Below are 23,974 nucleotides of genomic sequence, written 5' to 3' on the forward strand. Positions count from 1 at the left end.
ACATTGGCTTGTATTAATGATTTTATCCCAGCACACATGGCATGAATGCAATTTAATTGATATGATTAAGTCTCTATCTTGATGTCCATATATGCAGCTGGTGTTACAACCAACCACGATGCACAGCACCCCCATAACCATTCATCACATACGTACATACAGTCGTGGTCAAAAGTTTGCATACACTTGTAAAGAACATAATGTCATGGCTGTCTTGAGTTTCCAATCATTGCTACAACTCTTGTTTTGTTTGTGATAGAGTGATTGGAGCACATACTTGTTGGTCACAATAAAACATTCATGAAGTTTGGTTCTTTTATGAATTTATTATGGGTCTACTGAAAATGTGAGCAAATGTGCTGGGTCAAAAGTATACATACAGCAATGTTAATATTTGCTTACATGTCCCTTGGCAAGTTTCACTGCAATAAGGCACTTTTGGTAGCCATCCACAAGCTTCTGCTTGAATTTTTGACCACTCCTCTTGACAAAATTGATGCAGTTCAGCTAAAAGTGTTGGTTTTCTGACATGGACTTGTTTCTTCAGCATTGTCCACACGTTTAAGTCAGGACTTTGGGAAGGCCATTCTAAAAGCTTTAATTCTAGCCTGATTTAGCCATTCCTTTACCACTTTTGACGTGTGTTTGGGGTCATTGTCCTGTTGGAACACCCAACTGCGCCCAAGACCCAACCTCCGGGCTGATGATTTTAGCTTGTCCTGAAGAATTTTAGGGCAATCCTCCTTTTTCATTGTCCCATTTAAAGCACCAGTTCCATTGGCAGCAAAACAGGCCCAGAGCATAATACTACCACCACCATGCTTGACGGTAGGGATGGTGCTCATGGGATTAAAGGACTCACCTTTTCTCCTCCAAACATATTGCTGGGTATTGTGGCCAAACAGCTCCATTTTTGTTTAATCTGACATCACATGGACAAAGATAAAACCTTCTGGAGGAAAGTTCTGTGGTTAAGTTCGTTAGGCACTCTTTGCATGGATGTATGTAGTGTGGATGTTAAGTATAAATGGAATATAACTTTCCTTAGTATTAATTGATTTTATACTTTTTGCTTAAAAATTTATTTTGTTGTATTTATCTACAATGACAAAATAGGAATATATTTATCCAAATATGTATTTAATAAAATTAGAGATGTCCGATAATATCGGCAGGCCGATATATGCGTTAAAATGTAATATCGGAAATAATCTGTATCGTTTTTTTTATTATCTGTATCGTTTTTTTTTTTTGTTTTTTATTAAATCAACATAAAAAACACAAGATACACTTACAATTAGTGCACCAACCCAAAAAACCTCCCTCCCCCATTTACACTCATTCGCACAAAAGGGTTGTTTCTTTCTGTTATTAATATTCTGGTTCCTACATTATATATCAATATATATCAATACAGTCTGCAAGGGATACAGTCCGTAAGCACACATGATTGTGCGTGCTGCTGGTCCACTAATAGTACTAACCTTTAACAGTTAATTTTACTCATTTTCATTCATTACTAGTTTCTATGTAACTGTTTTTATATTGTTGTACTTTCTTTTTTATTCAAGAAAATGTTTTTAATTTATTTATCTTATTTTACTAATTTTTAAAAAAAGTACCTTATCTTCACCATACCTGGTTGTCCAAATTAGGCATAATAATGTGTTAATTCCACGACTGCATATATCGGTTGATATCGGTATCGGTTGATATCGGTATCGGTAATTAAAGAGTTGGACAATATCGGAATATCGGATATCGGCAAAAAGCCATTATCGGACATCCCCAAATAAAATAAACTATACATTTTTGAAAATGTAAAACATTGACAATTTAAAATGTTTGTTTTTCATTGTATTTATTATATTATTTATTATTATATTTTGAAACAAAACTTTAGCTGTTCGGCCACAATACCCAGCAATATGTTTGGAGGAGAAAAGGTGAGTCCTTTAATCCCATGAACACCACACCTACCGTCAAGCATGGTGGTGGTAGTATTATGCTCTGGGCCTGTTTTGCTGCCAATGGAACTGGTGCTTTACAGAGAGTAAACACTGAAATTCAAGTATTTCTTTTATTTATATGTATAATAAAATAAAAATAAAAATAAATATATATATATATATATATATATATATATATATATATATATATATCTAGAATTCACTGAAAGTCAAGTATTTCATACATATATATATATATATATATATATATATATATATATATATATATATATATATATATATATATATATATATATATATATATATATATATATATATATATATATATATATGAAATACTTGAATTGGTGAATTCTAGCTTAAATATATTCCCCTCTTAACCACGCCCCAAACACGCCCACAGCCCCACCCCCGACCACACCCCCCACCCCACCCCCGACCCCCCACCTCCCGGTATCGGAGGTCTCAAGGTTGGCAAGTATGCCCCAAACACACGTCAAAAGTGGTAAAGGAATGGCTAAATCAGGCTAGAATGAAGGTTTTAGAATGGCCTTCCCAAAGTCCTGATTTAAACGTGTGGACAATGCTGAAGAAACAAGTCCATGTCAGAAAACCAACACATTTAGCTGAATTGCACCAATTTTTGTCAAGAGGAGTGGTCAAAAATTCAAGCAGAAGCTTGTGGATGGCTACCAAAAGTGCCTTATTGCAGTGAAACTTGCCAAGGGACATGTAAGCAAATATTAACATTGCTGTATGTATACTTTTGACCCAGCACATTTTCAGTAGACCCATAATAAATTCATAAAAGAACCAAACTTCATGAATGTTTTTTTGTGACCAACAAGTATGTGCTCCAATCACTCTATCACAAAAAACATAAGAATTGTAGAAATGATTGGAAACTCAAGACAGCCATGACATTATGTTCTTTACAAGTGTATGTCAACTTTTGACCACGACTGTATCCGCAACAGGTGACATTGTGAGTATTAGCCAAAAATGTCCGAGCGTGCCTCTATTCGTACACTTTCAGTCCGAGTGGGCCATTTGTGTAAAATTTAGCCTCCGGCTCGCCGCACGCAGATTGCACGGCCCACCAAGAAAGCCGTGACGATGACCCGAAATGAGTGATTTTATTCAAAAGTGCAACGTTATTGATGTAAGCCTCGCCATGTGTTCCAGCGTCATGCTGCAGGCTTTCTTTGCACCGATATCAGCAGTGCAACCACCCTGCAAACTAGCATTAAGCTGCCAGCTGGATGACGCTTTTGTTTCTCGACATCAAACAGGCTTGGACAGTAGAAAATATGTCCCTCTACGTTCACGGTTTTTCATCCCAACAGAACAATGAGCCTAATTAGGAGCTTACAGTGATAATGGCACAGCTTGACTAGTTTGTGGGCAACTTCCTGTTTACAGCTTGTGTGGTCCTTTGTGTTAAAGCGAGAAAGAAAAAATATTGTGCTGAAAGAAGAGGAGAGAAAATAAGAGCCACGCGGATGCCACCTTTGTACTTTTGCTATGAGTTATTTCTTGAATGCCCATTGAGTGTCAAACTGATCCATTTTTTGCAAATAATCAGTAACTTTAGAATTTGATGCCAGCAACACGTGACAAAGAAGTTGGGAAAGGTGGCAATAAATACGGATAAAGTTGAGGAATGCTCATCAAACACTTATTTGGAACATCCCACAGGTGAACAGGCAAATTGGGAACAGGTGGGTGCCATGATTGGGTATAAAAGTAGATTCCATGAAATGCTCAGTCATTCACAAACAAGGATGGGGCGAGGGTCACCACTTTGTCAACAAATGCGTGAGCAAATTGTTGAACAGTTTAAGAAAAAACTTTCTCAACCAGCTATTGCAAGGAATTTAGGGATTTCACCATCTACGGTCCGTAATATCATCAAAGGGTTCAGAGAATCTGGAGAAATCACTGCACGTGAGCAGCTAAGCCCGTGACCTTCCATCCCTCAGGCTGTACTGCATCAACAAGCGACATCAGTGTGTAAAGGATATCACCACATGGGCTCAGGAACACTTCAGAAACCCACTGTCAGTAACTACAGTTGGTCGCTACATCTGTAAGTGCGAGTTAAAGCTCTCCTATGCAAGGCAAAAAAACGTTTATCAACAACACCCAGAAACGCCGTCGGCTTCGCTGGGCCTGAGCTCATCTAAGATGGACTGATACAAAGTGGAAAAGTGTTCTGTGGTCTGACGAGTCCACATTTCAAATTGTTTTTGGAAACTGTGGACGTCGTGTCCTCCGGACCAAAGAGGAAAAGAACCATCCGGATTGTTATAGGCGCAAAGTTGAAAAGCCAGCATCTGTGATGGTATGGGGGTGTATTAGTGCCCAAGGCATGGGTAACTTACACATCTGTGAAGGCGCCATTAATGCTGAAAGGTACATACAGGTTTTGGAGCAACAAATGTTGCCATCCAAGCAACGTTACCATGGACGCCCCTGCTTATTTCAGCAAGACAATGCCAAGCCACGTGTTACATCAACATGGCTTCATAGTAAAAGAGTGCGGGTACTAGACTGGCCTGCCTGTAGTCCAGACTTGTCTCCCATTGAAAATGTGTGGCGCATTATGAAGCCTAAAATACCACAATGGAGACCCCCGGACTGTTGAACAACTTAAGCTGTACATCAAGCAAGAATGGGAAAGAATTCCACCTGAGAAGCTTCAAAAATGTGTCTCCTCAGTTCCCAAACCTTTACGCCATGTAACACAGTAGTGAACATGCCCTTTCCCAACTACTTTGGCACGTGTTGCAGCCATGAAATTCTAAGTTAATTATTATTTGCAAAAAAAAAAAAAAAAAGTTTATCAGTTTGAACATCAAATATGGGTTGAAAATGATTTGCAAATCTTTGTATTCCGTTTATATCTACATCTAACACAATTTCCCAACTCATGTGGAAACGGGGTTTGTAGTTGGGGGGTAAAAAAAGGCTAATACAGATTTTTTTTTAAATGAGGCCAATGGATCAAAACGCAAAATATCGGCGCCGATAATCGGTCAATCTTTAGTTTTAAGAACGGTCTTAGAAGTGGTCAAGGGAGGGGCCTGACTCACATGGAGAGGGAGATCGTTCCAGAATACGGCACTCTGCCCTGCTGATCAGCATAATAGTGAAAATAAATTCCATTCCTTCTACAAACCCCAAAACCAGTGAAGTTGGCACGTTGTGTAAATGGTAAATAAAAACAGAATACAATCATTTTCAAATCCTTTTCAACTTATATTCAATTGAATAGAACTGCAAAGACAATGATGTTGAGGTGGGCGCGGTAGGGGGGGGCGGGGTTTGGTGGTGTATATTGTAGCGTCCCGGAAGAGTTAGTGCTGCAAGGGGTTCTGGGTATTTGTTCTGTTGTGTTTATGTTGTGTTACGGTGCTGATGTTCTCCCGAAATGTGTTTGTCATTCTTGTTTGGTGTGGGTTCACAGTGTGGCGCATATTTGTAACAGTGTTAAAGTTGTTTATACGGTCACCCTCAGTGTGACCTGTATGGCTGTTGACCAAGTATGCCTTGTGTGTGTGTGTGTAAAAGCCGCATATATTATGTGACTGTTTGTATGGAGGAAAAGCGGACGTGACGACAGGTTGTAGAGGGCGCTAAAGGCAGTGACTATAAGGCACCACTCGGGAGAAATTCGGGAGAATGGTTGCCCCGGGAGATTTTCGGGAGGGGCACTGAAATTGGGGAGTCTCCCGGGAAAATCGGGAGGTTGAAACCGATACCGATAATTTCCGATATTAAATTTTAAAGCATTTAACATCTCTATTCATTAGTATTGATTAGTATTAGAACCGGCCCGCAGGCCACAGCCGCTTGCTGCATTTTTGCACGCACCAATACTCCATCAGGGTTGGCGCTAGGAATTTTCAAAATGGGGTCACCTGGGACCCCATCAAGTCATAAAAATGGGGTCCCACAGTACATTTTTGGGGGCCCCACTTTTTTGTAACCATTTTGAAAACAAATGATAAATGTATGCATTATCCTGTTGTATCTCTCATTCTATATTGTGTTTTGGAAAAAGGTTGTCATAAACATTACTTCATTCATTAAAAAAAAAAAAATACAAAAGAAAACACATTTTTAGGCATATGTAAATGTATTCAGTTATAAACATTCATTCACTTTCTTCTTTCCTTCACGGATCTAAACTTTACCGCTGCCGGTATTGTTTTCAATATTTTTATTGTAATATTTTCCGAATGTGTTTGTTCTATTTTTGGCCAAAGTAAGACAAAGAAAACAAACTGAAGTTGTCTTTATTTTTGTTTTTGTTTTAATGCCATGATTTTAATAGTCCGGCCCATGTGTGCACAGATTTTCCCTCCATGCGGCCCCTGAGCTAAAATGAGTTTGACACCCCTGTACTAGGAGAACCAAGTTTTTTCTAAGGTGATACTTGGTGAAAAAAAGTTTGGAAAAAAAGTACCAATGATTGTCACACACACACTCGGTGTGGCGAAATTATTCTCTGCATTTGACCCATCACCCTTGTTCACCCACTGGGAGGTGAGGGGAGCAGTGAGCAGCAGCGGTGGCCGCGCCCGGGAATCATTTTTGGTGATTTAACCCCCAACTCCAACACTTGATGCTGAGTGCCAAGCAGGGAGGTAATGGGTCCCATTTTTATAGTCTTTGGTATGACACGGCCGGGGTTTGAACTCACAACCTACCGATCTCAGGGCGGACACTCTAACCCAGGGGTCCCCAAACTACGGCCAGCGGGCCGGATACGGCCCCCTAGCGTCCAAAATCCGGCCGGCGGAAAGTCCAAAGTTAAAAAAAAAAAAAATTTTTTTTTTTTTTTGTATTATTTTTTGTTTTAAATGTGTCCTTACTAGTCCATTTTCTACCGTCTCCTAGCCACTCAGGCAAATCATATTGTCTAAAAATGCATTTTACCATCGATAACGTGACACGCAGCAAGTGCGCTCTTTAAGTCAATTAGTGCGCAAGGAATATATATGTATGAATACACATATATGTATACATATATATATATATATATATATATATATATATATATATATATATATATATATATATATATATATATATATATATATATATATATATATATATATATATATATATATATATATATATATATATACATACACTACCGTTCAAAAGTTTGGGGTCACATTGAAATGTCCTTATTTTTGAAGGAAAAGCACTGTACTTTTCAATGAAGATAACTTTAAACTAGTCTTAACTTTAAAGAAGTACACTCTATACATTGCTAATGTGGTAAATGACTATTCTAGCTGCAAATGTCTGGTTTTTGGTGCAATATCTACATAGGTGTATAGAGGCCCATTTCTAGCAACTATCACTCCAGTGTTCTAATGGTACAATGTGTTTGCTCATTGGCTCAGAAGGCTAATTGATGATTAGAAAACCCTTGTGCAATCACGTTCACACATCCGAAAACAGTTTAGCTCGTTACAGAAGCTACAAAACTGACCTTCGTTTGAGCAGATTGAGTTTCTGGAGCATCACATTTGTGGGGTCAATTAAACGCTCAAAATGGCCAGAAAAAGAGAACTTTCATCTGAAACTCGACAGTCTATTCTTGTTCTTAGAAATGAAGGCTATTCCACAAAATTGTTTGGGTGACCCCAAACTTTTGAACGGTAGTGTATATATATAAATATATATAAATATATATATATATATATATATATATATATATATATATATATATATATATATATATATATATATATATATATATATATATATATATATATATATATATATATAGCGCGGCCCCCAGCCAAATTGTTTTACCCCAATGCGGCCCCGGAGTCAAAAAGTTTGGGGACCCCTGCTCTAACCACTAGGCCACTGCGTAGGTGACTAAAATGTTATGGTCCAGTGAGACTAAAATCCCATGAGCACCTGAATCAGTTGCTCGGAGGATTTCGTGAAAAACTCTTAAAAATGACTCGGTTATATGGAAGGGGGTTTAAACCAATACCCCACACCCCCCGCCCCCCTTCCCTCACGGACACCTGCTGTTTGACCTTGCTGGGACAAAATCACGGATGTCTACACAGCTCCAACTGTGCTATCACGATGTTACTCTGCGCACACCCGCACCCCACCCCCGACCCCACGCCTTCGCCGCTTCTCCCTCCCCAGTGCGGCACGCCGACCACGTTTGCTGAGGATTTTGTCCTAGTCCCACACTGAGCCCCTTACAGGAGCATAGTTTGAGTACGGCATTTTTCCCCTCCCTCCTCCCTCCTTGTGTTTATTCCCCCTAAGCCCTCCTGTCGGCCCCCCCCCCGACATATTGCATTCCTATTTCTTGGACGGGTTGTACGTTTTAAGCGCGATGACAAATAAATCTCTCGTATCTCGAGCCTCCTGGGCGATGGAATTGAGCGGCGCTGCACGGTTGTTACTGAAATCCTCTTCAGCTCCGCCACGAGGACAACTCCGGTCAAGGTCGCGCTCCTGGTCTGCTCGAGGACGCCCCACAGGTGCTCGTTTGGAGGAGGCACGCTTGTCCACCCCGTCGTCTTCCACTTCCTTAGTTAAAGTTAAAGTAGCACTGATAGTCACACACACGCACTAAGTGTGGTGAAATTACCCTCTGCATTTGACCCATCCCCTTGTTCCACCCCCCGGGAGGCGAGGGGAGCAGTGAGCAGCAGCGGTGGCCGCGCTCGGAAATCATTTTGGTGATTTTTTGATGCTGAGTGCCAAGCAGGGAGGTACTGAATCCCATTTTTAATAGTAGCAAGGCGCTTGTTATCTTGGAGGTGTGTTTGGACTACTTATCGAGTGTGTCTCGTCAAAGAACCGCGGTTCCCCAGCAACAGCAGCACTCGCAGTCCCAGACCACGGCGGCAAGATACAATGAAGTGAAAGTTAAAAAGTTGAAGTACCAATGATAGTCACACACACTATAGCAGAGGTGTCCAAAGTGCGGCCCGGGGGCCATTTGCGGCCCGCAGCTAATTGTTTACCGGCCCGCCACACATTCTGCAAAAATTGCAAAATTGATAATATTGCAAAAATATAAAAAAAACATTTAAAAAAAGTGGAATGAGGTGAAATCTAACAAGAAAAAGTTGCAATGTTGACACAAAGCTGCCATGCAGGCTGTTTTTTTTTCTTTTGTATTTGTTTATTTTTCTTTTTTTTGCCATCGCTAAAAAAAAAAAAAAGACTAAAAATCTATGTTATAATGAATTATTACTTAAAAAATATCACTTTAAAATGTTTTATGTGGAAAAAATATTGCATATATTGTGTGGTTGCCATAAAAAAACATCAAAGTTTTCTTTGACAAAAGAGCATAATACAAACAAAATAATAGTTCAAACGTAAAATCGACAGATATATCTGAAGTTGATCTCGTAATTTAAGTGTTAAAAGTTAAAAAAAAAACTAATGAAAATGTATCACTTTATGAGTGGGGGACCTTTTGGATCCCAAATATATTTAGTAGGATTTTATTTAACTTTTCACTGTGATTACTCAAAAATATGAAAATAATTAAAATAAATGGTGTCCTGCATTATTGTTTTTTTAAGGCTCTAATTACTAAATACTGCATATTTCAGTTTTACTATAAAAAACAAAGTTGTCTTTGACAGAAAACCTTTTTTTTTTTTTTACTTTATATCAACCTCAAGTTGATATAGAGATTTACTGTAAGCGTTAAATAAAAAATTATAATTATTATTATTTTATTATATATATATTTTTAACAGTTTAATGACTGAGACTCTTTATAGTCCCCAGGAGCCCTAAAGGTTAAAAACAAAAAAATCCATATATTTTGTTAAGGTTTAAAAATGAAAAATATCAAAATGGCCCCCGCATGCTTAAATTTTTCCGTGTGCGGCCCTCAGTGGAAAAAGTTTGGACACCCCTGCACTATAGTATATAGTGTGTGTGACTATATTACTTTTTCATAACATGGTCACTACTGCCTAGTTTCTCTTGTTATATTCTTATTTTACTGTTATATTTGTATTCTCATTGTTGCTTTTTCTTTTTATTCTATTGTAATATTTTTCTATTTTGTTTCCATTTAAACCCCCATTATTTACTTTTTACTTTTTAAATTCAATCTCAATTCTGTACACTGCTGCTGGAATTTAAATTTTCCTGAGGGAACTCTCCTGAAGGAATCAATAAAGTACTATCTATCTATCTATCTATCTATCTATAGGTGTGGTTAAATTACCCTCTGCATTTGACCCATCCCCTTATTCCACCCCCTGGGAGGCGAGGGGAGCAGTGAGCAGCAGCGGTGGCCGCGCTCGGGAATCATTCTTTTGACTTATTTTTTGCCTAAATTCATTTATTTTTTCTGGTTATCATTTTTATATTGATATTATCTTGATTTTTTATGTACTTTATGTCATATTTTATTCATCATGGGACGAGCGGTAGAATGGATGGATGGTACTTTTTCTTTGGTACACTACTGTGTATATTATAGACCAGTGGTCCCCAACCACCGTGGATCGATTGGTACCGGGCTGCACAAGAAATTTAAAAAATATATATTTTTATTTTAAATTTTTTTATTAAATCAACATAAAAAAACACAAGATACACTTACAATTAGTGCACCAACCCAAAAAACCTCCCTCCCCCATTGACACTCATTCACACAAAAGGGTTGTTTCTTTCTGTTATTAATATTCTGGTTCCTACATTATATATCAATATATATCAATACAGTCTGCAAGGGATACAGTCCGTAAGCACACATGATTGTGCGTGCTGCTGGTCCACTAATAGTACTAACCTTTAACAGTTAATTTGACTAATTTTCATTCATTACTAGTTTCTATGTAACTGTTTTTATATTGTTGTACTTCCTTTTTTATTCAAGAAAATGTTTTTGATTTATTCATCTTATTTTATTTTTATTTTTTAAAAGGACCTTATCTTCACCATACCTGGTTGTCCAAATTAGGCATAATAATGTGTTAATTCCACGACTGTATATATCGGTATCGGTTGATATCGGTATCGGTAATTAAGAGTTGGACAATAGCGGAATATCGGATATCGGACATCCCTAGTTCTTTGTTTTATTTTTGCTAAAATACAATTCTATTTTTATCTTTGGTATGAACATTATTATGTAAACTCAAAGTTATTGTTTTTAGGGTCCGCACAGGACCATTGTCAAAGGAATCCCAAAGGGAGTCCTTTTGCAATGGGACGAAAGGACACTATTGAATTTGTAAGGTTTTATTATTATTCTTTATTATTTTTCCGCAGCTTTGCGCACTACTTTGCTCCCCTTAACATGCTTCAAAACTCACCAAACTTTACACACACATAGAAAAACTGTGACAGCACACTTTAGTCAAAAAAACAAACCCCAAAAATCAAAATTGCGCTCTAGCGCCCAACAAACAAAAACAAACTACCTGTAACTCCCACTAGGAAGGTCGTAGAGACATGAAACAAAAACCTGTATGTAGGTCTCCCTTAGACCTACAATTCATAATGACACATCCTCGGGCGAAAACCAACAGGAAGTTGGCAATTTCCCCTTCAAGACAAAAAATGCCTAAAAACACTCATTTTTGCGTCTTTGAGCTGTAATTTGACCCCCTTAAAATACTTCAAAACTCACCAAACTTTTCACACACATCGGGACTGGTGGAAATTGCGATCTCAAAAAAAACCGAACCCCAAAACTCTAGCGCAATTTTTGAATAAAACAGAGACAAAACTGCTCCTCAGAGGAAAACTCAGACAAAACTGCTTGTAACTTCCGGTAGGAACGTCTTAGAGACATGAAACAAATACCTCTATGTAGGTCTCACCTAGACCTACATTTCATAGATTGACATCCTTCAGCAAAAATCAACAGGAAGTTTGCAATCCCTCCTTCAAAACAAAATTTTTGTTAAAACCGGTCACCAAACATCAAACATTATCTCCTCTGAGCGCGTTTGTCGTTTCGGCTTCAAACTACTACAGGAGAGAGATTGAACCCTTCTGATTAAAAGTTGACGACGGCGTTTCGTTAGCACCAGCCAAAACGCGGACCCGACCAACGCTGCTTGCAGCTTTAATTTTTGTTGTTTTTTGTTGTTGCTATTTTTGTATTACAACATTTTATATTGATCATGTTAGACTGCATTGTAATCTTTTGTTTTGTGATTGTGTGATGTTTTTTGCCTGGACCCCAGGAAGAATAGTCTCCACTGTGGTGTAGACTAATGGGGATCCATAATAAACTAAACTAAACCACGGCGGCAAGATACAATTAGGTTAAAGTTCAAAAGTTGAAGTACCAATGATTGTCACAAACACACACTAGGTGTGGTTAAATTACCCTCTGCATTAGACCTTGTTCACCCCCTCGGAGGTGAGGGGAGCAGTGAGCGGCCGCATTGCCCGCGCCCGGGAATCATTTTGAAGTGAATTATATTTATATAGCGCTTTTCTCTAGTGACTCAAAGCACTTTTACATAGTGAAACCCAATATCTGGTGTTTTAACCCCCAATTCCAACCCTTGATGCTGAGTGCCAAGCAGGGAGGTAATGGGTCCCATTTTTATACTCTTTGGTATGACTCGGCCGGGGTTTGAACTCACGACCTACCGATCTCAGGGCGGATACTCCAACCACAAGGCCACTGAGCAAATGATGTTGCTACTTTGTGTTTACAGCTTTTTAGACAACCGCGACTGTGTGTAATTGCCGGATTTGTCCCGGCCCCGGCCGTCTATTCCTGCCTGACGTGGTCCACGTCGAAGGGGAGTGGAGACGGAGCACAATCGCGCGTACACAGGAAGCTCCCACTGTGACAGCGGTGCGGCGGTGGAATTGTTACTGGAAGGGATTTCTCAGCCACAGCGCAGGACTGGGCGCTTGGCATCTGAGCTCTCTTCTCCCGAGCATAGCAACCGGAGCTGTTACCATAGCGATAGTAGCCAAAAAATCCACCCCCCGCCACTCTCTGCCTCTCTGGCTTTCCATCAATCTCCCACAGAATATTGCAACGGAACGTCCGTATTCCACTCGCACCAAATGAACACGTGTGTAAAAAAAACCAAAAAAAAAAACCGCAGCAACTTGTCGGCGAGACTTGACGTTTGAGAGGCTCCTGTCCGTTTTTTTGTAGATTTTTTAGATTAGAGGGCCGTGCACTGTAAGGTTGTACGGTATACCGGTATTAGTATAGTACCGCCATACTAATGAATCATATTCGGTACTATACCGCCTCTGAAAAGTACCTGTCCCGCACCCCCCCCCGCGCCTGCGTCAAAGTCACGTCGTGACATTGCTGGTTTACGAGCAGGGGAGCATGTTCGGCAGCGCACAATCACGGAGTACTTACAAGCAGACACAGTGTGTAGACAGAAAAGGGAGAAGGGACGCATTTTGGCTTAAAAACTAAAGATAAAGGTGAAGTTATAACACTGAAACGCCCTCAGGAAGAGGTGCTTTAAGACATGGCTAGCTAGCTAGCGGCTAACATCCAGGCGCAGTCATCAGTGTTTTAGCTACTTCTAAATCCCTAATCCTTGTCTCCATGGCGACGAATAAAGTAAGTTTCTTACAAGTATCATCCCTGCAGGACGAGGAATAGCTAAACATGCTTCACTACACACCGTAGCTCACCGGCGTCACAATGTAAACAAACGCCATGGGTGGATCTACACCTGACATCCACTGTAATGATACCAAGTACAGGAATGTATGTAGTCGATACTGCTATGATTACATCAATATTTTTTTGGCATCACGACATCTTCTTTCGTTTTTAAAAAAATGTATATTATGTTTATAAACTCAGGAAATATGTCCCTGGACACATGAGGACTTTGAATATGACCAATGTATGATCCTGTAACTACTTGGTATCGGATTGGTACCCAAATGTATGGTATCAAACTAAAAGGAGAAATATAACCTTAGAGGAAAAAATTATTTAAAACATTTATATGCACGTACAACACGTAGAACTTTTAGCATATCAGTATGTGGAATTAAATTATGTAAGTAAAGAAGTTAAAAATGGTACTCATATGATCCAGTTTAAGAGGTTGTTCAAAATAATAGTGCTTACAAAGTACAAAGAAGAAGAATTATGAGAAATACTTCCAACCTTTTTGAAAATAAGATATTCTTCATCTCAGTATGTTAATAATGACTGAATTAATTAATTACATATTACAAAACTGTTGTGTATACTAATTCATAGATGTTATTTTATTATATAAAAAGGTCAGTAAATGATTCTATATATTTGTAAACGCTCTGAAGTGGGAAAAGGGTAGGATTAAATAAGCTTTGCTTCTTCCTACTCCTTTTCGGGCATGATGTAAAATGAAATGATATGAACTTGTGTGATGTATTATGATGTAAGTGTGTTCATGTTCGAAATAAACTAAAGAAAGAAAGAAAGAAAGAAAGAAAGAAAACTAATGTAAAGTATCAAACAACAGAAGAATAAGTTAAAGTTAAAAGTTAAAGTACCAATGACTGTCACACACACACTAGGTGTGGTGAAATGTGTCCTCTGCATTTGACCCATCACCCTTGATCACCCCCTGGGAGGTGAGGGGAGCAGTGAGCAGCAGCGGTGGCCGCGCCCGGGAATCATTTTTGGTGATTTAACCCCCCAATTCCAACCCTTGATGCTGAGTGCCAAGCAGGGAGGTAACGGGTCCCATTTTTATAGTCTTTGGTATGACTCGGCCGGGGTTTGAACTCACAACCTACCAATCTCAGGGCAGACACTCTAACCACTAGGCCACTGAGTAGGTTATATATAAGTGATTATTACATTTTAACAGAAGTGTAGATAGAACATGTTAAAATAGCAAGTAAGCAGATATTAACAGTAAATTAACAAGTAGTTTAATAATACATTTTCTACCACTTGTCCTTAATAATGTTGACTACATGATAGAATGATAAATGACACAATATGTTACTGCATATGTCAGCAGACTAAATTAGGAGCCTTTGTTTGCGTTAGTATAATTATGTATATATTATTACACAACTTTATGCTTAAGGGCCGTTGCTATAAATGATTGTCAATTGTGCTGAAGTGGTATTTTTGTATCTGTGCAAAGCTGGCAATCCGAAAGATTGCCAGCCGTCTCTATCAATGTTGTGTCCAGACTCGGCCTGCTGACTGCCAAGGCCGAACACCGCCATGACGCAGACATGGCAGAGACAAGGCGATATCACCGGCGTCAACACATTTGCATTTTTGTGTGTCTAACTGGAGTTGTAACCAGGGACCGCCCAAATAAATAGAGGAAGCACGCGGGCTGGACTTTTACAACGTAGTTTGGATCTGTGACTAGAATACAGCCCAAAACACGTGTCTCCTTATATGAGCCGAACTGAACTCTGTCTCTGCATGATTCCTTGCTTCTCGTCTGTTTAATAGATGTCATCAGTGTTTGTTTACTTACTACTAAAAGACAAGTTGTCTAGTGTGTTCACTATTTTATTTAAGGACTTAACTGCAATAATAAACATATGTTTAATGTACCCTAAGATTTTTTTGTTAAAATAAAGCCAATAATGCCAATTTTTTGTGGTCCCCTTTATTTAGAAAAGTACCGAAACAATTTTAGTACCGGTACCAAAATATTGGTATCGTTACAACTACAGATGTCCGATAATATCGGACTGCCGATATTATCGGCCGATAAATGCTTTAAAAGGTAATATCGGAAATTATCGGTATCGGTTTCAAAATTATCGGTATCGGTTTCAAAAAGTAAAATGTATGACTTTTTAAAACGCCGCTGTGTACACGGACGTAGGGAGAAGTACAGAGCACCAATAAACCTTAAAGGTGCCGGCCCAATCACATAATAACTACGGCTTTTCACACACACAAGTGAATGCAATACATACTTGGTCAACAGCCATGCAGGTCACACTGAGTGTAGCCGTATAAACAACTTTAACACTGTTACAAATATGCGCCACACTGTGAACCCACACCAAACAAGAATGACAAACACATTTCGGGAGAACATCCGCACCGTAACACAACATAAACACAACAGAACAAATACACAGAACCCCTTGCAGCACTAACTCTTCCGGGACGCTACAATATACACCCCCCGCTACTCCCTACACCCCCCTCCCACCTCAACCTCCTCATGCTCTCTCAGTGAGAGCATGTCCCAAATTCCAAGCTGCTGTTTTGAGGCATGTTAAAAAAAATAATGCACTTTGTGACTTCAATAATAAATATGGCAGTGCCATGTTGGCATTTTTTTCCATAACTCGAGTTGATTTATTTTGGAAAACCTTGCTACATTGTTTAATGCATCCAGCGGGGCATCACAACAAAATTAGGCATAATAATGTGTTAATTCGGTATGGACGGTATAGCTCGGTTGGTAGAGCGGCCGTGCCAACAACTTGAGGGTTGCAGGTTCGATCCCGGCTTCCGCCATCCTAGTCACTGCCGTTGTGTCCTTGGGCAAGACACTTTACCCACCTGCTCCCAGTGCCACCCACACTGGTTTAAATGTAACTTAGATATTGGGTTTCACAATGACAAAAAGCGGTATATAAAATATAATTCACTTCAATTCCACGACTGAATGTATCGGTATCGGTTGATATCGGTATTGGTAATTAAGAGTTGGACAATATCGGAATATCGGATATCGGCAAAAAAGCCATTATCGGACACCTGTAGTCCCCTTTATTTAGAAAAGTACCGAAAAGTACCGAAACAGTTTTAGTACCGGTACCGGTACCAAAATATTGGTATCGTTACAACACTAGTGCACTGACCTGTTTTCAGTTCGAGGTGAAGTTTGTCCGTTTCGGCGTTGAAAGGCCGAGACAAGGTAAGCCACATGTGGAATTTCTGCCCCCTGCGGACGATGCAGTCGTCGCCTTGGAAGAGGTCGGTCCGGTGCTCGGCGCGGTTCTGCGCCGCTTTGCTTCTCAGCAGATCTACAGATTTCACATTGAGGGGCAGCTCTGTGTAACGAAGCGCAGAGGACACGGGTGTTCAGACCACGGACAACACGTGGGAGACGCCAGGTCCGTACCGATGAGCTCGCTGTCTTCCGTCGCGGGCCTCCGGCCGGCCCCGGCATCCTCCGCCGCCGTGACCAGCATGTCCCCGAGGTCGTCGTCGTCGTCGTTGGACTCGGGTCGGCAGCACAGGCAGGCGCCGCGCAGCCACCGCCGGCACGCATCGTCCCGTTCTTCCGGCGGCTCCTCGTCCTCGTCGGCGAACGAGAGGGTGACGCCGGGAAACCGGCCCACGGCTGACGTGTCTCTGGGCGAGCGCGTCTCCACGGGCATCCTGGGGGCACACGGGAAAAAAAGGTCAGCGGGTGGAGACGGCTAATTAGAGAAGTCAACAGCTTAAGCTTGTTTAAACGCTCGACAGCAACAGTGACGGAGGAGCTCATTCAATTAGCGCAATCACGCGGAAGACATGATGCGTCCGCTCATACGGCTGAACTCAGCGGCTCTTGTAAGCCATCTTATTAAAACAGCAGTCATTACTGATGACTCACTTTTAATTACCGCTATCGTCCTTTTTGTTTCCTGACAGCCCGGCCGCCCCCTGATCGCGCTGAAATCCTCAGACAATGGCCGCTGTTGCTCTCCCAGTAAATGTATCCTTTAAATAATCGGTTGCCAGAAATTATCAACATGCTCCAAAAGCAAAAAGGGAAAGGGAAAAGGAGCAGCATGAAAGGCTCCTTTCATGGCAGCATTAGAGTAATTAAAGCCATGCTTTTGTCTCCGTCAACCCCCTGGAAGTATTTGGTGACAATATTGAATCGGTTACGTCCTTCCTGATTCATGTGGAAAGACATGTGACACTATTGATGATGACATGGTGCTCGGGAAAAAATATGAAAGGATTATTGTAGCAAAATTGTTTGTCGACGTTTATCACAATATGTGCGTCTGTAATTCAGTTGACATTTCTCTCTATTCATTTGTGTCTGTAACTCAATCTGTGTGTGTGTGTCATCAGATCCGCTTGTGTGTGTGTTTTAAAGGCCTACTGAAAGCCACTACTACCGACCACGCAGTCTGATACTTTATATATCAATGATGAAATTTTAACATTGCAACACATGCCAATACGGCCGGGTTAACTTATAAAGTGCAATTTTAAATTTCCCGCGACACTTCCGGTTGGAAACGTCTATGTAGGATGACGTATGCGTGTGACGTCAATGGTTGAAACGTATCACAATACAAAAAGCTCTGTTTTCATCCCAAAATTCCACAGTATTCTGGACATCTGTGTTGGTGACTCTTTTGCAAATTGTTTAATGAACAATAGAGACTGCAAAGAAGAAAACTGTAGGTGGGATCGGTGTATTAGCGGCTGGCTGCAGCAACACAACCAGGAAGACTTTGACTTGGATAGCAGACGCGCTATCCGACGCTAGCCGCCGACCGCATCAATGATCGGGTGAAGTCCTTCGTCGCGCCGTCGATCGCTGGAACGCAGGTGAGCACGGGTGTTGATGAGCAGATGAGGGCTGGCTGGCGTAGGTGGATAGCTAATGTTTTTAGCATAGCTCTGTGAGGTCCATACTTTCCCGTTTTTAGAGGGAGAATCCCGGTATTCAGCGCCTCTCCCGACAACCTCCCGGCAGAGATTTTCTCCCGACAAACTCCCAGTATTCAGCCGGAGCTGGAGGCCACGCCCCCTCCAGCTCAATGCGGACCTGAGACTGAGTGGGGACAGCCTGTTCTCACGTCCGCTTTCCCACAATATAAACAGCTTGCCTGCCCAATGACGTCATAACATCTAGGGCTTTTAGAGAGTAGAGTGCACAACTGCGCACACAACAAGGAGACGAACGAGGAAATTACAGACATGGCGACGCCGTCGACGAGCAAGATGAAGAAATACGCTTGCAAGTTCCAAAACGAATGGAAACAAGAATTTCAGTTCATCCAGGACAGTTCGAAGGGGAAGGTGTATGTTGCCTGTAAATATGTAAAACAGACTTCTCCATTGAACACGGTGGCCGAAATGATATACTCATCATGAACGGAGAAGTTAAACAGGACAATACTGCCATCTAATGGATAGCCACCGGAACACTGAAATTCAAGTATTTCTTTTATGTAAATAAAATAAATATATATATATATATATATAGCTAGAATTCACTGAAAGTCAAGTATTGACAATCAATGGGTGGCTGACTAAATACTTTTTTGCCCCACTATATATATATATATATATATATATATATATATATATACTCGAGTTGGTGAATTCTAGCTGTAAATAACCACGCCCCCGCCCCCCCCCGACCAAGCCCCCCACCCCCACCCCCCGATATTGGAGGTCTCAAGGTTGGCAAGTATGGTGAGGTCCCGTAGCTAATTTAGCTTCAATGGCGTCGTTCGCAACAGCATTGTTAAGCTTCGCCAGGCTGGAAAGCATTAACCGTGTAGTTACAGGTCCATGGTTTAATAGTATTGTTGATTTTCTGTCTATCCTTCCAGTCAGGGGTTTATTTATTTTGTTTCTATCTGCATTTAAGCCCGATGCTATCACGTTAGCTCCGTAGCTAAAGTGCTTCACATATGTATTGTCGTGGAGATAAAAGTGACTGTGAATGTCCATTTCGCGTTCTCGACTCTCATTTTCAAGAGGATATAGTATCCGAGGTGGTTTAAAATACAAATCCGTGATCCACAATAGAAAAAGGAGAAAGTGTGGAATCCAATGAGCCCTTGTACCTAAGTTACGGTCAGAGCGAAAAAAGATACGTCCTGCACTGCACTCTAGTCCTTCACTCTCACGTTCCTCATCCACGAATCTTTCATCCTCGCTCAAATTAATGGGGTAATCGTCGCTTTCTCAGTCCGAATCGATCTCGCTGCTGGTGTAAACAATGGGGAAATGTGAGGAGCCTTTCAACCTGCGACGTCACGCTACTTCCGGTACAGGCAAGGCTTTTTTTAATCAGCGACCAAAAGTTGCGAACTTTATCGTCGATGTTCTCTACTAAATCCTTTCAGCAAAAATATGGCAATATTGCGAAATGATCAAGTATGACACATAGAATGGATCTGCTATCCCCGTTTAAATAAAAAAAAATCATTTCAGTAGGCCTTTAAATTGTGTGTCCGTATTATGATCCGTGTGTGTGTAAAAAAATGTTTTTTAAATGTGTGTGTCCGTAGTAGGGTTGTACGGTATACCGGTATTAGTATAGTACCGTGATACTAATGAATCATATTCGGTACTATACCGCCTCTGACCGATCTCCTGCATCATCATACCTCGTCTAGAGCACTAAGGTCAGCTGACCAAATGGTAAAGACCAGAGGGGAAAGAGCCTTTTCCGTTGCCTAAGCTCTGGAACAGCCTTCCCCTCCACATTAGGTCAGCCCAGAGCCTGGGGGTCTTCAAAACCCTTCTTAAGACCTATCTCTTCTCGCTGGCCTTTGACCTGAGCTGAGTCCGCCCACTAGGCCACCATTTCTAGTACCCACCCCTTCACTTTAGTTTTATTTTTCAATATGTTGCACTTTTATTATTATTATTTTTATTTAGCAAATTTTTACTTTTTATTCGACCCCTTCTACCGTATTGTTTTTGCACTACCTTGTTCAGCTCATTCATTGTTTACATTCTTTGTTTAATTTTTGTTTTGTTTTGGTCATTTGCTCTATGCTTTTTTTAACCTGTAAAGCACTTTGGTTCAATTTAAAAGTTGTCGTAAACGTGCTATATAAAAAAAGTTGACTTGACTTGACTTGACAAACGTACCGGTCCCCCAGCTCCCCCGTCGTCGTCACGTCGTGACATTGCTGGTTTTACGAGCAGAGGAGCATGTTCGGCAGCGCACAATCACGGAGTCGTGCTGCAACGCCTGTGTTGTGTGTGGGAGAGGGGAGAGGGGAGGGGCTGCTGACTGGGAGACGCAACTGCTCTGTACTTCTACCTACGTCCGTGTACCACTCCGTACAGCTGCGTTTTAAAAAGTCATTAATTTTACTTTTTGAAACCGATACTGATCATTTCCGATATTACATTTTAAAGCATTTATCTGCCGATATTATCGGACATCTCTAATATATATATACTGTATATATATATATATATATATATATATATATATATATATATATATATATATATATATATATATATATATATATATATATATATATATATATATATATATTTGGAATGATACAAATTATTTAGACAAATCTAATAATTACATTTGTCTAAATAATTTGATGACGTAACTGTTTGATTGCATATATGGCGGAAGGATCTGTGTGGTAGGTTGGTTTTTGGACACAAGGTATTATGGGTAATGGCAGTCAGGTGCGGGGGAATTGAGCCACACAGATTTTTTGACCTTACTCTTACTTTTTCTAACTCTTTTTTACTGTAACAAACTCTCTTTATTTTGCCATTCATTTGTTCCCACATCGTTATTGTTTTACGTTTTTGAATAATTAAGTGACAAGTAAACGGGAGCGTCAAGCTAAGGCTTCATTAGGAATCTACAATATATATATATATATATATATATATATATATATATATATATATATATATATATATATATATATATATATATATATATATATATATATATATATATATATATATATATACACATACATACACACACATGCATGCATGCTTTGGAGCCCCTGCCTCGAAAGAAAATAATGTTTTCCTTGGTGCCCTTCTAACTTGCCTTGGTGCCCTAAAAATATGAGCCCTCCTTTAAGGCAGCACTTGCCTTGACCTTAAAAAGTACAAATTCAAGGCCTGACTAAGGATACATTTACTGTCACATTTCAAGCGGGGGCCATTTTGATATTTTTTATTTTAAAAACCAATACAATATATGTATAAAAAAGATACATTTAGGCCTCCACTCAGACTTGATCCCGAGACCCCAAAAGGTTTTGGTCAAAAAAAATATTACAAATGTGTCATTATTTAGTATTAGTATCATTATTATTATTCAAGGTTTAAATCTCTAGATCAACATTAGGTTTATCTGTCAATAAAACGCTTTTAAAGATGTAAGTTGTATGCCATTTTTGTCAAAGAAAAATCGTGTTTTTTTATGGAAAAAAACACAAAATATGCAATATTTTCCCCCAATAAAATTTTAAAGTGGAATATTTGAGATGATATAATAATTGGAGTCTTAAAAAGGTCAATAACTCATAACAACATTGATTTTAATTCATTATTTTTTTGAGCAATGACACTTAAAAAAAAAAAGTCCCACTAAAATGATTGGGGTTTCAAAAGGGTACTGCTCAGTAAAGTTTAAAAAAATAAATCCAAAATTTTTTTTAACTTTCACCACAATAGTCTCAAGATCAACTTCAGATCTATCCGTCAATTATAAGTTCTATTGTTGTTTATGTTTTTTGTTTGTTCGTTTTAGGCCCTTCTTTAAAAAAACTTTGTTTTTTAAATGGCAACCAAAAAATATGCAACATTTCCCCCCCCCCAATATCTCAAAGTGGAATATTTAATGTGAAGTAAATGGAGACTTGAATAGGTCAATAATTCATAATGACATTGATTTTGATTCATTATTATTTTTTAAAGAAAGAAACAGCCTGCATGGCAGCTTTGTTTTATTAGAGTAAATAATGCAACATTTTCTTGTTACCGGTTTGCTCTTTTATACCACTTTTTATGCTTTTTTGTTTTTTTTTCATCGTATTTTTAGAATGTGCCGTGGGGCCGTTAAAAAATGACTCTCCCTATTACTTGCTTCTTCCACTGAATTGCATTCAATTTAATTTAAAAAAAAAGCAATTAAGTGCCAAATAATATCACTACTAAATTACACATATGTAACATTCCGTGTTGGGAGCACTAAATTCTTTAAGGATGCGCACACTTGCACCTGCTTGAGATCCTTTGTGATGAAAAGCAGGAAGTGCAATTTTGTAATTGGGTTGAAAAGATAACTGACGGCGACGTTGACTGAACGGTGGAACAAAGCCTCGAGGGAGTCAACGCGTGATCTGATTCATCCTACAAATGTGATCAAATTAGCACTTCTTTAGCGTCCCCTTTCTGAGCAGACTAACAAAACTATAGCTGACGATTCCAGTGGGGTTTCATCCATATCTTTAAAATGATGGATGTATTTAATGTTGTAACGTTGCGGGCACGTTTCAAGCAGCGCTGCGAAGTCACAAGCAAGCGAGGCTCGGAACAAAAAGCCCCGGTGACAATGGGCTCACACGGCATTCATATGAAAATGGCAGCAAGACAAAGAGTGGGTTGAAGACAGACAGACGGACAGACGGCGGAGAAAACACCTCCTTGCAGCTCGAGTGTGTCATGCCGCTGAATGGCTCCGTGCACTTTAACAATGCACTGGTACAAAAAACAACAACCATGATGAAGAGCTATGTGCCAAGAATCACATCTTCTGTGGTAGCACATGAAGTCTTGTTGGCTGCACAAAGAACAAAACCCAAAACCAGTGAAGTTGGCACGTTGTGTAATTTGTAAATCCTTTTCAACTCATATTCAATTGAATAGACTGCAAAGACAATATATGTTCGAACTGAGAAACTTGTAACACGTGGCTTGACATTGTCTTGCTGAAATAAGCAGGGGCGTCCATGATAACGTCGCTGGGATGGCGACATATGTTGCTCCAAAACCTGTATGTACCTTTCAGCATTAATGGTGCCTTCACCGATGTGTAAGTTACCCATGTCTTGGGCACTAATACACCCCCATACCATCACAGATGCTGGCTTTTGAATTTTGCGCCAAGAAAAATCCGGATGGTTCTTTTCCTCTTTGTTCCGGAGGACACGACGTCCACAGTTTCCAAAAACAATTTGAAATGTGGACTCGAAGCCGGCGGTGTTTCTGGGTGTTGTTGATAAATGGCTTTGGATTTGCATTCAAACCAAAAAGGTCTGTGTTTAAAAATAAGTCATATATTAACATT

The 23,974-nt window shown here is 39.8% G+C and overlaps 1 protein-coding gene across 3 annotated transcripts in view; it reads right to left on the bottom strand.

Annotated features, from left to right (window-relative positions):
- The window catches only part of LOC133644759 (protein-glutamine gamma-glutamyltransferase K-like), a 73,726-nt gene that overhangs the window by 44,360 nt on the left and 5,392 nt on the right, over positions 1 to 23,974 (bottom strand). For 2 of the 3 annotated variants that reach the window (XR_009824822.1, XM_062039483.1), the window contains exons 2-3: positions 17,060 to 17,319; positions 16,797 to 16,988 (exon numbers count right to left, since the gene is read on the bottom strand). Coding sequence is in view for 2 of the 3 variants with exons in the window: in XM_062039483.1 (XP_061895467.1) it covers positions 16,797 to 16,988; positions 17,060 to 17,318 (451 nt within the window). In the remaining variant the exon portion in view is untranslated. Of the gene's footprint in view, positions 1 to 16,796; positions 16,989 to 17,059; positions 17,320 to 17,536; positions 17,648 to 23,974 lie in introns of those variants that run through there. The other variant, XM_062039485.1, reaches the window with a different exon arrangement.

The sequence above is a fragment of the Entelurus aequoreus genome, linkage group LG27 (genome assembly GCF_033978785.1).
Source record: "Entelurus aequoreus isolate RoL-2023_Sb linkage group LG27, RoL_Eaeq_v1.1, whole genome shotgun sequence".
Lineage (NCBI taxonomy): Eukaryota > Metazoa > Chordata > Actinopteri > Syngnathiformes > Syngnathidae > Entelurus > Entelurus aequoreus.